The sequence below is a fragment of the Herpailurus yagouaroundi genome, unplaced genomic scaffold, assembly GCF_014898765.1.
Source record: "Herpailurus yagouaroundi ecotype Mexico unplaced genomic scaffold, PumYag 28, whole genome shotgun sequence".
Lineage (NCBI taxonomy): Eukaryota > Metazoa > Chordata > Mammalia > Carnivora > Felidae > Herpailurus > Herpailurus yagouaroundi.
The window spans coordinates 81,597,589-81,611,171 of record NW_024412376.1 but is presented as its reverse complement, the minus strand read 5'-3'; the positions used below and the strand labels follow the sequence as shown (position 1 = coordinate 81,611,171).

Below are 13,583 nucleotides of genomic sequence, written 5' to 3'. Positions count from 1 at the left end.
TTTCTTTCTTTCTTTCTTTCTTTCTTTCTTTCTTTCTTTCTTTCTTTCAAGTAGGCTCCATGCCAAAGTGGGGGTTGGAATCACAACCCTGGGATCAGGGTTCCACTGACTGAGCCAGTCAGACACCCTTTACACGTTTTCTTTATTGCTCTACTTATATTCTTATCATGAGAATTAGAACTAGATTTAGTATTCTATCTTGAGAGGTTGGCTCATTTTCTAGCCTTAAACCAAAGGAGACTGTTTCTAAGCTTTCATGGACTGATTCTGAGACTACAGTTACAGGCTTTTCAAATGCTAGAATGAATGGCTTTGGTTTGGTGCACCAGTTAACAGCCAAGTTCAAAATGGCAGCCATCCTTTGCTAGCATGACTTGGGCTAATCCTAGTTATAAGCTTATACAGTGGCATTCTCAAGTATCATGGCCACAAAAACATTACAAGCTTGAGACCATGATTTTTATCTGCATTCTTATTTATACTCAGCTCTTTTGACTGGAAAATCCCAAGAAATATGGAAAATTACACAAAAGTTCAGGTTCTCCTACAACCCACAGCAAACTTCTAAAAATGTTAATTTCAATCTATATATACTATATTAACCCTAAATGAAGAAACAAAACTAAAGTAGATATGACAATACAGCAAACATTAATAATTAAAAATGAAGTTTAAAAATTAAGACAAAATTAATAAAAGAGAAACATTTAGGAAAAAGATTTAACAAAATATGGACAAGACATGTATACTACAACCTATAACATATCACTGAGAGAACATAATTTATAGAAAGATATGCAATGGCCAACAAGCATATGAAAAGATGATCAATGTTCTTAGTCATTAGGGAAAGGCAAATTAAAACAATGAAGTACATACCCAATTGAATGGCTAAAATTAAAAACACCAGTAATGTGAACCATTGATGAAGATGTGGAGCCATCAGACTTTTCTCAATTCGCTGATGGGAATGTGAAATGGTACCACTACTTTGGAAATCAGTCTAGTGAATTCTCATTAAGTTAAATATATGAGAATTTATTCTCATATGACTCAGCTATTCCATTTAGATACTTACCCTAGAGAAATTTAAAAAAATGATCATAAAAAGATTTATGTAAGAATGTTTATAACAGCTTCACTCACAATAGCTAAATAGTAGAGATAACTCAAATTTCCATCAATAGGAGAAAGGTTAAACAAATTGTGTGGCCTATTCATACATGGAGTGTATCCAGCACTGAAAAAGGAGTGTAAAAAAGGCACAAAAGAGTACATGCTATGATTCTATTTGTATGAAGTTCTAGAAGAGAAAAAGTGATCTGAGGTGAAAAAACATCAGGATGGTGACTCTATGCGGTAGAGAGTAAGAGTAGGACTGACTGGGATGAGATGTGAGAGAACCTTGCAGGGTAAGGGAAACACCTTGTACCTTGACTGGGGTGGAGGGAATATAGGTAGAGACATTTGTCAAAAGTCATCAGACTGTGCGCTTGTATCAGATACATTTACTGCATGTAAATTATGCCTCAGTACAATTATAAAAACCGAAAACATGCAAAGACAAAAACATATTGTTAAATGTACAGTGCTACATCTTACCATTTCAATATTTTCCCTTAGGTCAGTCTTCAATTGTTCCTTTTCTGCTGTAATACTCTCTAACATTTGTTGCAGTTCATTTTTCTCCTGTATTAAAGAAAGTATCTTTCTCTGTTGCTCAGTTAGCTCATTATCTTCAACATTTGCAATCAGTGCTTGAGTATTTTTGGCTTTCAAATTCTGTTTTTTATCTGTGTCAGCCATCTAAAATATGAATAGATTAAAGAAGAATTTCTCAGTTAATAAAAATTTGAATAATAATAAACATTGCCAAAGCTAGTATTACTTATTACTTACCAGGCACTATTTTCGTATTTTGACACATTTAATCTTAACTATAACCTTATAAGGTAGGTACTGGTATTATTTTCATTTGACAGACAAGAAACTTGAATTCCAGAGAGGATGACAGGTCACTTGCCCAAGGTTACTCAGGTTTTGAATCTAAGAGGTTTGGCTTCAGACTCTGTGTCCTTGTACATACTCTTGTTCATGGCTAAGAACTACCTGGACAGTTATGGATAATTAATAATTATCTTCATGTATGATGATAGGTTAACTTAATTTTATGAAAGAGTAAGCCACCTTGAACTCTACCACTTTCTTTCCATCAAAATCTGGAAATGACTCCATATCTTCCACTCCCAACAAATGATAATTTTTGGAAGCAGTCATACTCCCAAAAGGCTGGAGTTTCATCAAATGAGAGGACAAATTAATCTTGTAAGAAACAGACTTCATATTCTAATAGTATAAACCACCTTTTCAAAATATATACTTTCATATATTGGTTAAGAAAAGCATGTTAGGGGCGCCTGGGTGGCGCAGTCGGTTAAGCGTCCGACTTCAGCCAGGTCACGATCTCGCGGTCCGTGAGTTCGAGCCCCGCATCAGGCTCTGGGCTGATGGCTCGGAGCCTGGAGCCTGTTTCCAATTCTGTGTCTCCCTCTCTCTCTGCCCCTCCCCCGTTCATGCTCTGTCTCTCCGTGTCCCGAAAATAAATAAAAAACGTTGAAAAAAAAAATTAAAAAAAAAAAAGAAAAGCATGTTATACACATTCATTTACCCATAAATAGATCTTAAGCAAACGTAACTTAATATGTGTACCCCTTGATAAAGGGAGACAAAGACTGACATTACAATCACTGGTATGAAATGAGGGTATCACTATATAACCTTATACGACCAGGAAATAAATACAGCTCCATACTGGCCACATATGTTTTAAAAAGTTTTATAATAATCTACAATTAACAAAAAATTGAAAAATGAAGAGAAAAAAATTACCCATGTCACCAGCTTCACAGAACCCACTATTAGATTTCCAGAATATGTCCAAAAAAAAAAATTCTAGAATATTTCCTTTCAGAGTTTGTCCATGAAAAAATATATTTGAACATAGTGATTATGATATATATATATATATATACATATATATATATATAAACACACACGCACACACATCTATACACACACACACATACAGAATTATTCATTTTTGCTTTTGCTTTTCCCCACTTAGATCACAGGCATTTTTCCCATGCTGTCACATAATCTTCAAACTATAACTTTTAGTAGTTGCTCAATATTCTAGAGTGGGTATGGACAGAACCTATTTTACTTAACTATTTTTTTTATTGTTGGTAACATGCATGAGTTTCTGACAATGGTAACCACAGAGCTAACTACATGAGAAATTAAGGTAAGGAATACATAGTCATTGGGACTAGCTTGTCAGATACCCTAATTCAGAATCTTGCATCTGTACACCCTAAGTATAGGAATGTACACAAAAACAGAGCAGGCTGAGACAAACTATGTAATAATACCCAAGGTACATTTCAGAATGGAATTCAACCTAGCAAGTATTTCAGCTACCACAGATCTTATTATTATTATTTTTTTTAATTTTTTTTTTTCAACGTTTATTTATTTTTGGGACAGAGAGAGACAGAGCATGAACGGGGGAGGGGCAGAGAGAGAGGGAGACACAGAATCGGAAACAGGCTCCAGGCTCTGAGCCATCAGCCCAGAGCCCGACGCGGGGCTTGAACTCACGGACCGCGAGATCGTGACCTGGCTGAAGTCGGATGCTTAACCGACCGCGCCACCCAGGCGCCCCCACAGATCTTATTATTAAATAAAAATAATTGTGTGCTTTGAGATAAGCTTACTAATCATTGTTTTAAATTTCTGTTGGAACACATGAGAGAAGCTGCATTTCTAGAGAGAGAAATATGAAGCAAGATTGAAAGTGGGCACTCGAAGCGGATTCATTATAGACCTACTAATGCAGCCCTCTGGGGTCCAGATGAACAGAGGGGTCCACATGGGATTCTAACATGAATACGATAACAGAAGAAGCTGATCTTAGCCTTCCATCCCATATTTGAGAAACCCCAAGAAACAAAAGAGCCCCAGTCAGACCTTTTTATCAACATAAATGATTCCAGCATAAACTTAGGAACACAGAGCAGCTAAATATAACTCTCCAGTAAATACAACTCTCCCTTTCCCTCACTCCTCTGCTATTGCCCTTCTCATGGGGCCACATGATTACAGATTTGCATTTGTCTAAAAGCAGGTATTGATTGTTGTATCTTATTTTTAAAAATCTTTTAAAAAAAGTCTTCCCCTAATGAAAATAAAAGTTATAAATTTCAAATCAAGGTCAAATGCCTTTGGCCCATTTGGTTAATCCAAACTATAGAGAAGCTGAGAACATAAGATATAAAACAAAAATGCTTTCCTAGGAGAGAAGAACTGAAGCATACAGAGAGAGAGGGAAAGCTTTTCCAAGGCAAGAATACTGTACCCTGGGGTAAATGGGAAAAAAAAGCTCATTATATAGAGTAATAGTATATAAATCTATACAAAGATTTATTTACATAAGTTGGGGCTTACTGAATTATTCTGAAGTAGTATTTTTTTTTTATTTAGTAATATGTCCAATCTGGTGATTTTTCTTGCGTATAAAATGTAGTTTAAAAAATTATATAACTGTATAAAACCCAGTTTTATGTATATATGTACATATATATGTGTATACTATTCTGAGCTATGAATGTATGAAAGATTATTTCACCAGTCTCTTATTGATGAATGTTTTCAATTCCTAGTTGTAAACAGTCTGGTTTAAATAGTAGTGCAATAAGAATGAAAGACAGTATAAAAAATTCTGTTGATAATATATATCAAAGGCATTTCTGAGAGTAGAAATGTATAGTAAATGAATCCATTGTATAAAACTATAGGCAATCCCCTGTTACGGATTCAAATGTGTTGTCCCCAAATTCCTATGTTGAAGCCCTAACCTCCAATGTGACTGTATGTGAAGATAAAGCCTTTAAGGAGGTTTATTAAGGTTAAATGAGGTTATAAAACTTAGGCCCTGGGGCGCCTGGGTGGCTCAGTCAGTTAAGCATCTAACTTCAGCTCAGGTCATGATCTCCTAGCTCGTGGGTTCAAGTCCCACATAGGGCTCTGTGCTAACAGCTCAGAGCCTGGAGCCTGCTTTGGATTCTGTGTCTCCTTCTCTGTCTGCCCCTCCCCTGCTCATGCTCTGTCTCTCCCTCCCTCTCTCAAAATAAATAAACATAAAAAACAAACAAATGACTGAGGCCCTAATCCCGTAGAACTGGTGTCCTTTTAAGAGAAAGAAACACTAGTGCTCTCTTTCTCAGCTCAAGAATAGGAGAAAGGCCATGAGAAGACACAGAAGGAAGGTGCCATCTGCATACAGAGAAGAGAAGACTTACCACACACCAAAGTTTCTAGCACCTTAGTCTTGGACTTTTAGCCTCCACAAATGGGAGAAAGTAAATTTCTGTTAAAAGTTTTAGCTACCCAGTCTATGCTATTCTGTGGTGGCAGTCTAGTAGACTAATATACCTCCCCTTAAAAAAAAATTATCATTAGCATCTCCTAGCCCTTCTTGTATATAATTAAATAACCAGTTAACTCCTAAGGTATCAAGACAAAATGAACCATACTACCTAGAATAAATCAAGGTGAGATTTAAGCACCTAATAGTACAATTATAGCACAAGCCCTAGAAACAGGCAAAACTACAACATAAACATTGATTTTATAGAACTCTAACCAAGTTTAATATACAAAATCTGACATAAAACAAGTATTTTAGACATAATAATAAGCAATCTTTCTTACATTCTTAGAATTCAGAGGGGTTTTTAAAGATTTTAAAATACATTGAGGCTCAGGAAATGTCACCTCAAAGTCTGAACTAATTTTTGCCTTTTTTTTCCAAATTGACTGTAAGCAGTTATATCTGAAGTTATTTCAAACACATTAGGGTTATGCTTGTAAATTATCATTAGTTATTAGCTCTGTGAATAATAGACAAGATTGAGATTATCATTATGTATTTACGTGTTTGAGGTTAAAGAGAAAGCTCTTCTACACAAGTATGAAAACTTTGGACAGAAATATCATTTACCTTTTCCTGGAATTCATCTTTAGTTTCTCCTAAGTTTTCCTCCGTATGCAAATTCCTGGAAGTTTCCTCAGAAATTCTCATTTTTAGTGTGTTGATTGTTTCTTGGTGTTGTTTCAAAGACTCAAGAGCATTTCGTAATTGTTCCTGGGTGTCTATATTCTTTGTCAGAGAAACACAGAACAATTTCTGTTAGAATAATAAGAATCGATGGAAGTGATTTTGCAGGGACTACTTGATCATGAATAGTAAGTGACAGCTCCTATGTTTTCACAGAGGCTCTCGGTTTTCAGCATCTAATCAGTCAAAGTCTTACCATGTTTACAGTATCCTGAATGTCACTTTTGAGTTGGTCCCTCTCAATTTGCAGGCTCTCCTGGAGTTGTTTTAGGTCATCCCTTTCTTGGGTTAAGGTTTTTATTTCCACCAAGGTTTGCTGCAGTTGCTCAGCAATCAGTGCTTTTTCCTTTTCTACAGTTTGCAGCCTAGAATCTCTACTTTCTAATTGTTCCTTTAGCTCTTCCATTTCATTTAACACTTCTTGACTCTTGGTTGCTTTCTGCTGAAGTTCTTTGGTTTTTGGACAAAGCTTTAAAATAAGAAAAATAAAATGTGAAAAGCAGAACAGTCTATGGGACATATATGGAGGCCAGACCCCAGAATACTAAAGATCGCTTCCCTAGAGGGTGTCTTGTACCAACCTCTGTGCTCAAAGCATGAGAACTTAAACCAAGTTTTTGAGCTTGTTTAGAGAGATTTCCTATTTCCTGATTCATTCTTGCATTCTCCTCAAGGACCATCTTATACTTTTGCTCAAATTCAAGATGATTTTTTAAATCTTGGAATTCTTGATCAGTGCTTTTATAATTCATCTGGGTAGTTGCTAGGTCATTTTTAGTTTTCTCTATTTCTTCAAGTAAATCTTGAATTCTATTCTCCTTTTGAACTACTTCAGAAAACAATTTGTCTCTTTCCGATATTATTATATAGAGCTCTTCAGATTTATCATGTATCTACGGAGAGGAAATAAAATTTAGTTATGTTAGCAATGTATGATCTACTGAAGCAATTTCAAGGAAAAAAATTCCTATGAAAAAAAAAGACATTGAAATTAAGCAAAGATTTGATTGAGGAAATGCAACATTTTTATTGTCACCATTCCTTTAATAATGTATTATCCTGTTTACCTTCAAAGTTTTGTTTTTTAATCTCTTTGGGCTCTAGTAAGGATTGTTTGGAGCACACTCAATAGAACATGCCTTTATTTCATCATCTATCATTCTAAAGTATTTTCTAACTTCTTGGTGTATCAGACATTTTATGGTTTTTCTAAGAATTTGACATATTTTCATCTAAAGCCTTTGAAGGCAACTCTTATTTCTAAAAACGTAATCCAAGAATAAATAATCAAGCTTTATTTGAATTATTATTTAAATAAACCATATCCAATTTATAAATAGTAAAATCACTGTGAAAGGTAAGGTAGAAGTGGTGGGAAGAAGAGAGGTGAGCTAAATCGGAGACCAAGGATGGGGATAACACAGCAGAGTTGTTTCAATCACAGACTAAGGATAGGAGGCACATCTGTGTAGCTCAACTATTGGTGCCATAACTATTTTTGAGCTAAGAACCAGCACCTACTTTAAAGAGTTTTTAGGATGACTGAATAAAATAATGTTACTAGAGCTTTTTAGCATGATGTCTGCCATATAGTGTTCAAACACTTGTCACTTTTTATTTCTTTTAGAAAGGCAGAGAGAAAAGAAAGGCTGGCAGATGGTTTACAGGATTGTTCACTAGCCTGCAAGATTTACACTGATCTCAACTGTATCAGAGCCCTCCCTTGTATCTCATTACTTTCTTTTATTCAACATAGTGACTAGTAAAAAAAAAAAAAAAGAAAGAAAGAAAAAAAAAGATATAGAAAAAGGGTGGGCCACAGAACTCTGTTTAAAAGATTTTATTTTTAAGTAATCTCCACCCTACATAGGGATCGAACTCACAACCCCCATGAGATTAAGAATTGCACACTCTACCGACTGAGCCAGCCAGGCACCCCCACAGAACTCTGTTTAAATGCAACACTTGAGGGCTGTAGAAATGGCTGTACATGGCTCATGATACTAAGTATACTGTTAAATATGCTCTGAAAATGTATTTTTACATCTAGTAATATAAAAAAAATTAGAGGAGGAACTACATTCATTTCTGTTCCTAACAAGTTAGTTAAATGTTTATGGTCTCTTGCCTGCTACTTTAAAATAAACTATGGCAAAATATTTAAAGTGCTATTACAAAGGTTTTTATTTCAGAAGAAGAGTTATTTGCTTAAAAATGTATTTACCTCTTTCCTTAATATTTCTAATTCTGAGGGTAAAGGTTTCAATGCTGAGAGCAAATTAACTTCTTTACGTAAAGCTTCATTTTCTTCAACTTCTTTATTCAGTTCTTTCTGCAGATCAGTAATCTTTCTTTCCAGTTCCAAATTACAGAGCAAATCTAGGACATTTTGGGTAAATTAAATAAAGCAGCTTACAGTTATTGGGACAACCTAAATTACACGCAAAATGAGATTATTGAAACAGACTATATAAAATTTATTAAAGAAAGAGCCAATGTTGGTTAACAGGTAATCCAATTGTTAATAGTTCTCCAATTACTCCTTAAATATTAGGTCCGATTTATTTGAAAAATAACTCCTAAACCCTTATGAATCTGAATGAAGTCCATGGAAGCATTTATAAATATTGATACCAAATGACACCGAAACTTACTAGGTTATTAAAAAAATCAGAGCAGAGAATAATAGATTTTTAATCACTGGAATGTAGCCACAAAATTCTTTAGGTAGGTTTCTAGAGAAAGTCAGATCTAAAAAGAGGTAGTCTGAAATTATAAAATACCTTTTGGAACTTTGCCATCTATAAGGGAGGTGAGTTTTGTTATTTCATTAAAAGAAGACTGTAATTCTTTCTCCAGATCAACTTGCATTTTCTTTTTTGCCTCCAACTGGCTTTGATATAACTGAATATCATTTTCCATTTGCTTATATGCATTTGCAAGTTCTTTCTATTGAGAGAAACGTTGTAAATTCACACAAACGTATTGATCGTAATAACTTTTTAAATAAATATTATAGGAGTCACTTACCATTTTCTCTTTCAGCTCTAGATTTTCACTTCTGAGAAAGGCGGATTCTCTCTTGGCATCAAGAGCTACACCTTCAGCATCAAGCAGAGTCTGTTTCATTTGTTTTAGGTCTTCAGTGCTTTCCTGTACACACGACAAAAAAATTTAGTGAAATCTAGCTGAGAGTTGGAAAACACTTTAGAGAACATGTACATAGATGTTATTCTGAATTGATAAAAAATGGTGGAAATATGATAATTACCAAATGTGTATTTAGGAAAGATGAAAAAAATAATATTTTCCATAATAAAAATATTTTTAAAATTCTGGATCTCTTTTTCTAAATTACAGAAGCATTGTATAGATTTAAGAATTTGTTATTGTTGGGCGCCTGGGTGGCTCAGTCAGTTATGCGTCTACTTTGGCTCAGGTCATGAACTCACGATTCATGGGTTCGAGCCCCGCCATCCAGCTCTGGGCTGACAGCTCAGAGCCTGGAGCCTCCTTCAGATTCTGTGTGTCCCTCTCTCTCTGTCCCTTTCCCACTCACACTCTGTCTCTCTATCTCTCTCTCAAAAATAAATAAACATTAAAAAAGAATTTGTTATTGTTTAAAAAAGGCTAACAATTGTTGTTCAGCTAGCTTGTTAAAATCTCCTATGTATTTTTAAGTTATTCTAAAACATGAAAGTAGTTCGTAGTTAAAATTAAGGATATGAAATTACAAATTGAAAAGAAAAAGACAAAAAATTCAATGGAAAAACAGAAAAGATGAATAGGCAACTCCCAGAAGAGAAAATGCAAATGAATGATAAATACATGAAAAGATCTACGGTCTAATTTTTAGAGAGAAGTGGCATTTTAACATGGCTTTAGCCTACATAAATTCAACCACATGTCTTGGCAGAATATTAACCCATGAATGAATGAATGAATGAATAAATTGGATGAAAAAAGAGAAAGAAATAATAATTATTAAAAAGTGGCCAATTCTACTTGATACTCTATCAACAGACACTCCAGGATTATATGAAACCTGCCTTTCTTCCCAGGGCCCCAGAACAGTAAGATCACTTTTATAAAAAATCATTTGTCATTAGTAACAGGTAACAGAAGAGTACTAATAAAAGGTAATAAAAAGTACTCTGAAAAATTCAAATGGAAACAAAAGAACAATGGAAACCAAAGTTCCAGCTAGAAACTGCTGCTTTCTTAAAAACGGTGTTAAAAACTAGAATCAAACTGATACTTTCTTGAAGTAATCAGGAGGACTGAAAGCAAGGAGAATAGAAAGCAAACAGTGAAAATTAACAATTTCACTACGAAAAAAAAAATTAAAAAAAAAAACAATTTCACTACGAACTTCAATGTTATTTAATGGTATATCTTCTACCAACTAAAATCATCTAGAGCTACAGTTTCTGAAAAATAACAAACTGATAAAATACTTATTTAAATTATGATAAGCATGCATTAATATTAATCAAATTGATGAAATTTATAAAACCATGCTCAATTACTTGTGATACGTATAGCTCCAGGTATGTATCAATACCAACATAAGTGCTCACCTGAAGATACTAACTATACAGTTTTACATACATGTACATACAATAATTAAAAAAATAAAATAATTCTTAAATTATTGACTTTTAATGGAAGCTCATCCCTAACTTACCTATATTCACTCAAAGAATGGTATCTTCAACTCTCTATGAATGATTCTTTATCCATAAAATGGCAATGATACTAGTAGTCCCAGTTTCATAGGGTTGGCAATATTAAATAAAATACTATATGTAAAACAACTACAACAGTGCCTGGCACACAGCAGGCTCAATATAAGCATTTGCTATAACAATGATGATGATGATGTGCTATAAATGTCTACATGAGAACGCAACAAAATAAACCTGATTTTTACCGATGAGTATGACAAGTCCATTTTTGTATCTTCTGACTTCTGACAGTCTATGTATTTCTGTAGCTTCTTAATCTGTTCTTCCTTTTCTCTAAGCAACTCTACTTTTGAACTTAGCTCATTCTAAAAGAAGTATGAAACAAAAAAGAGAAACATATTTAATTGGATTTATATTTTAGGGGGTTAAAAAGAACTTATATTTAACAGTTTACACTATTAGTAAAATTTAAAAAGTTGACATTGAAAAAGATAAATATATTCTTGTATTTTCTGAAATCATGTTCAATTATGTATGATGTACATTTTAGGCCTAGTTCTTTATCAATGGAAATACCAACATAAATGCTCACCTCAAGATCCTGATTATATACTTCTGCATGCTTAACTAAATTCTTTAAGTTGGAAATTTCATGAATTAGTTGCATCTGTAAGAGCATGTGAACAGGCAACAGAGCAAACCAATAGTTAATAAAGCAAAAAAAAAAAAAAAACAAAAAAAAAAAAAAAAAAAAAAAAAAAACCACACCAAAAAACAAAAAAAACAAAACCAACAACCCCAAAAGATAGCATTCATTCATCCACCACTTCAGAATCACCAAACAGTAAGAAGGGACTGAGAAATCAATTGTTCAAGCTACCGGTACAGAGCACCTCATTAAACAGAGACAAACTCAACAGAAAATTCCCAATCCCCATAAAACAAGCCAACAAGAAAAAAACCTCAGCATGGCCCAGCTAATAGTTATGTCATCTGTTAATAATGCTATAATAAAGTTAAAAGCAAATTAGTATGCATTCCTTGGAGGAAATAAACTTTTAAAAGATACACTTTTAGGGGCACCTGGGTGGCTCAGTTGGTTAAGTGTCCGACTTTGGCTCAGGTCATGATCTCACAGCTTGTGGGTTCAAGCCTCACATCAGGCTCTGTGCTGACAGTTTGGAGCTTGCTTCAGATTCTGTCTCCCTCTCTCTCTGCCCCTACCTCACTCACGCTTGCTCTCTCTCTCTCTCTCAAAAATAAATAAACATTAAAAAAATTTTTTTAAATATTTTTTTTTAAAATACATTTTTAATAGATTTTTGTTTTGGGGAAGTTAAGTACAGACATGTGTTTATTCTATAAGATTTTTTTTCTTCCTGTAAATTATCCATTTAGATTTTATACTGGCATACTTTTTAAGGCTTTGTGGTTTAGAATTTAGGTTTAGATTAAGGTAGCTTCATGTGGTGTTTTTATAATAATATTACTGTTCACCAAGCTACAGAGATAGGTTTGGGATTATGAATTATTACCTTGTCAATTCAGTCTACAGAAAATACTAAAAAGATGATGTTATTGGTTTACATTTTTCAACTGTCTAAAAGTACAAAGAATACTTAAAGATACAAGTATTTCTATTAAAGTTTCCTTTTCACAAAATATCTGGAGCATTAAATATTTGAGTTTCAGGTATTCTTGTGTCAAAGCAAGTAAATGACAATTTACCACAGATAAATGTTTTTTCCCTTAGAATTATTTAATCTTCATAATTCGATGAATCCTTTAAAAGTAAAGGCAAATTTGAGTAGAATGTAAGGGACTTAGGAAAACAGCATCTTGTTTAATATTTTATGAATGTTTAATTCAGTCCTAACTAGATTTAGACTCAGACTAGTGCTCGTGTTGACGTTCTTATTTTAGGTCAATGTCCTCCAACATTGCCTCCACAATATTATGTGAGCCAAATTTGTAATTTAAGATTTTCTACTGGCTGTATAAAAGAAAGAAACAGGTAGAATTAATTTTGATAATGTATTTTAACCTAAAATATTCAAAATACTATCATTTATTCATGTAATCAATATAAAAAATGAAAGAAATAGTTTACATTCTTCTTTTTTTCATACTTAATTCAGACTGGCCCCATTTCAAATGCTCAAAATCACCACATGTGCTAAGTGGCTACCAAGTGTTCAGCAAAATTTTAGACATTTATATTGGTTATAACTTAAATTGGCTCCATCTTTTATCTTTTCTTTCCTGTTTCTAAATTTTGTGCAAGAAAATCACATTTACCAATAAAGAAGAAGTAAATTTAACCTTCATTTTAGAAAATAAACATTTAGAAAGAAAAATTGTCCCACTTTCATTTGAAATACCAGTTTAACTATTTATTCTCATTAACAGAAAAAAGTTGGAGTAACTTTTGTAAAGCTCTGAGTGTAACTTCCCAAAGATGTATTAAGATGCTGAGCATAAAGAGAAAGTATATATGATACGATCAAATGTCAAGTGGTTGCTACATAAAAAAAAAAAAATAGATTTCAACTGTAATTTGCAGCAGGTGAAATAAAATATTTAACTTAAGACAAAAACCTCTAACTTGTTAAAATTCTAAAACTAATTAAGTTAAAACAGGTAGGGGTTGGAATTTACTTTGTTCCCTGAGCATAATACTTACTCCTTCTTTTTTTTTTTTTTTTTTTTAAATTTTT

General features: G+C 33.4%; 1 protein-coding gene across 5 annotated transcripts in view; it reads right to left on the bottom strand.

The window, feature by feature from the left end:
* Positions 1 to 13,583, bottom strand: part of CENPE (centromere protein E) — an 81,877-nt gene that overhangs the window by 42,184 nt on the left and 26,110 nt on the right. For 4 of the 5 annotated variants that reach the window (XM_040477081.1, XM_040477108.1, XM_040477114.1 and 1 more), the window contains exons 17-25: positions 11,459 to 11,533; positions 11,112 to 11,231; positions 9,209 to 9,331; positions 8,962 to 9,127; positions 8,403 to 8,557; positions 6,760 to 7,071; positions 6,375 to 6,647; positions 6,062 to 6,220; positions 1,603 to 1,806 (exon numbers count right to left, since the gene is read on the bottom strand). In XM_040477081.1, coding sequence (XP_040333015.1) covers positions 1,603 to 1,806; positions 6,062 to 6,220; positions 6,375 to 6,647; positions 6,760 to 7,071; positions 8,403 to 8,557; positions 8,962 to 9,127; positions 9,209 to 9,331; positions 11,112 to 11,231; positions 11,459 to 11,533 — 1,587 coding nt within the window. The remainder of the gene's footprint in view (positions 1 to 1,602; positions 1,807 to 6,061; positions 6,221 to 6,374; positions 6,648 to 6,759; positions 7,072 to 8,402; positions 8,558 to 8,961; positions 9,128 to 9,208; positions 9,332 to 11,111; positions 11,232 to 11,458; positions 11,534 to 13,583) is intronic. The other variant, XM_040477090.1, reaches the window with a different exon arrangement.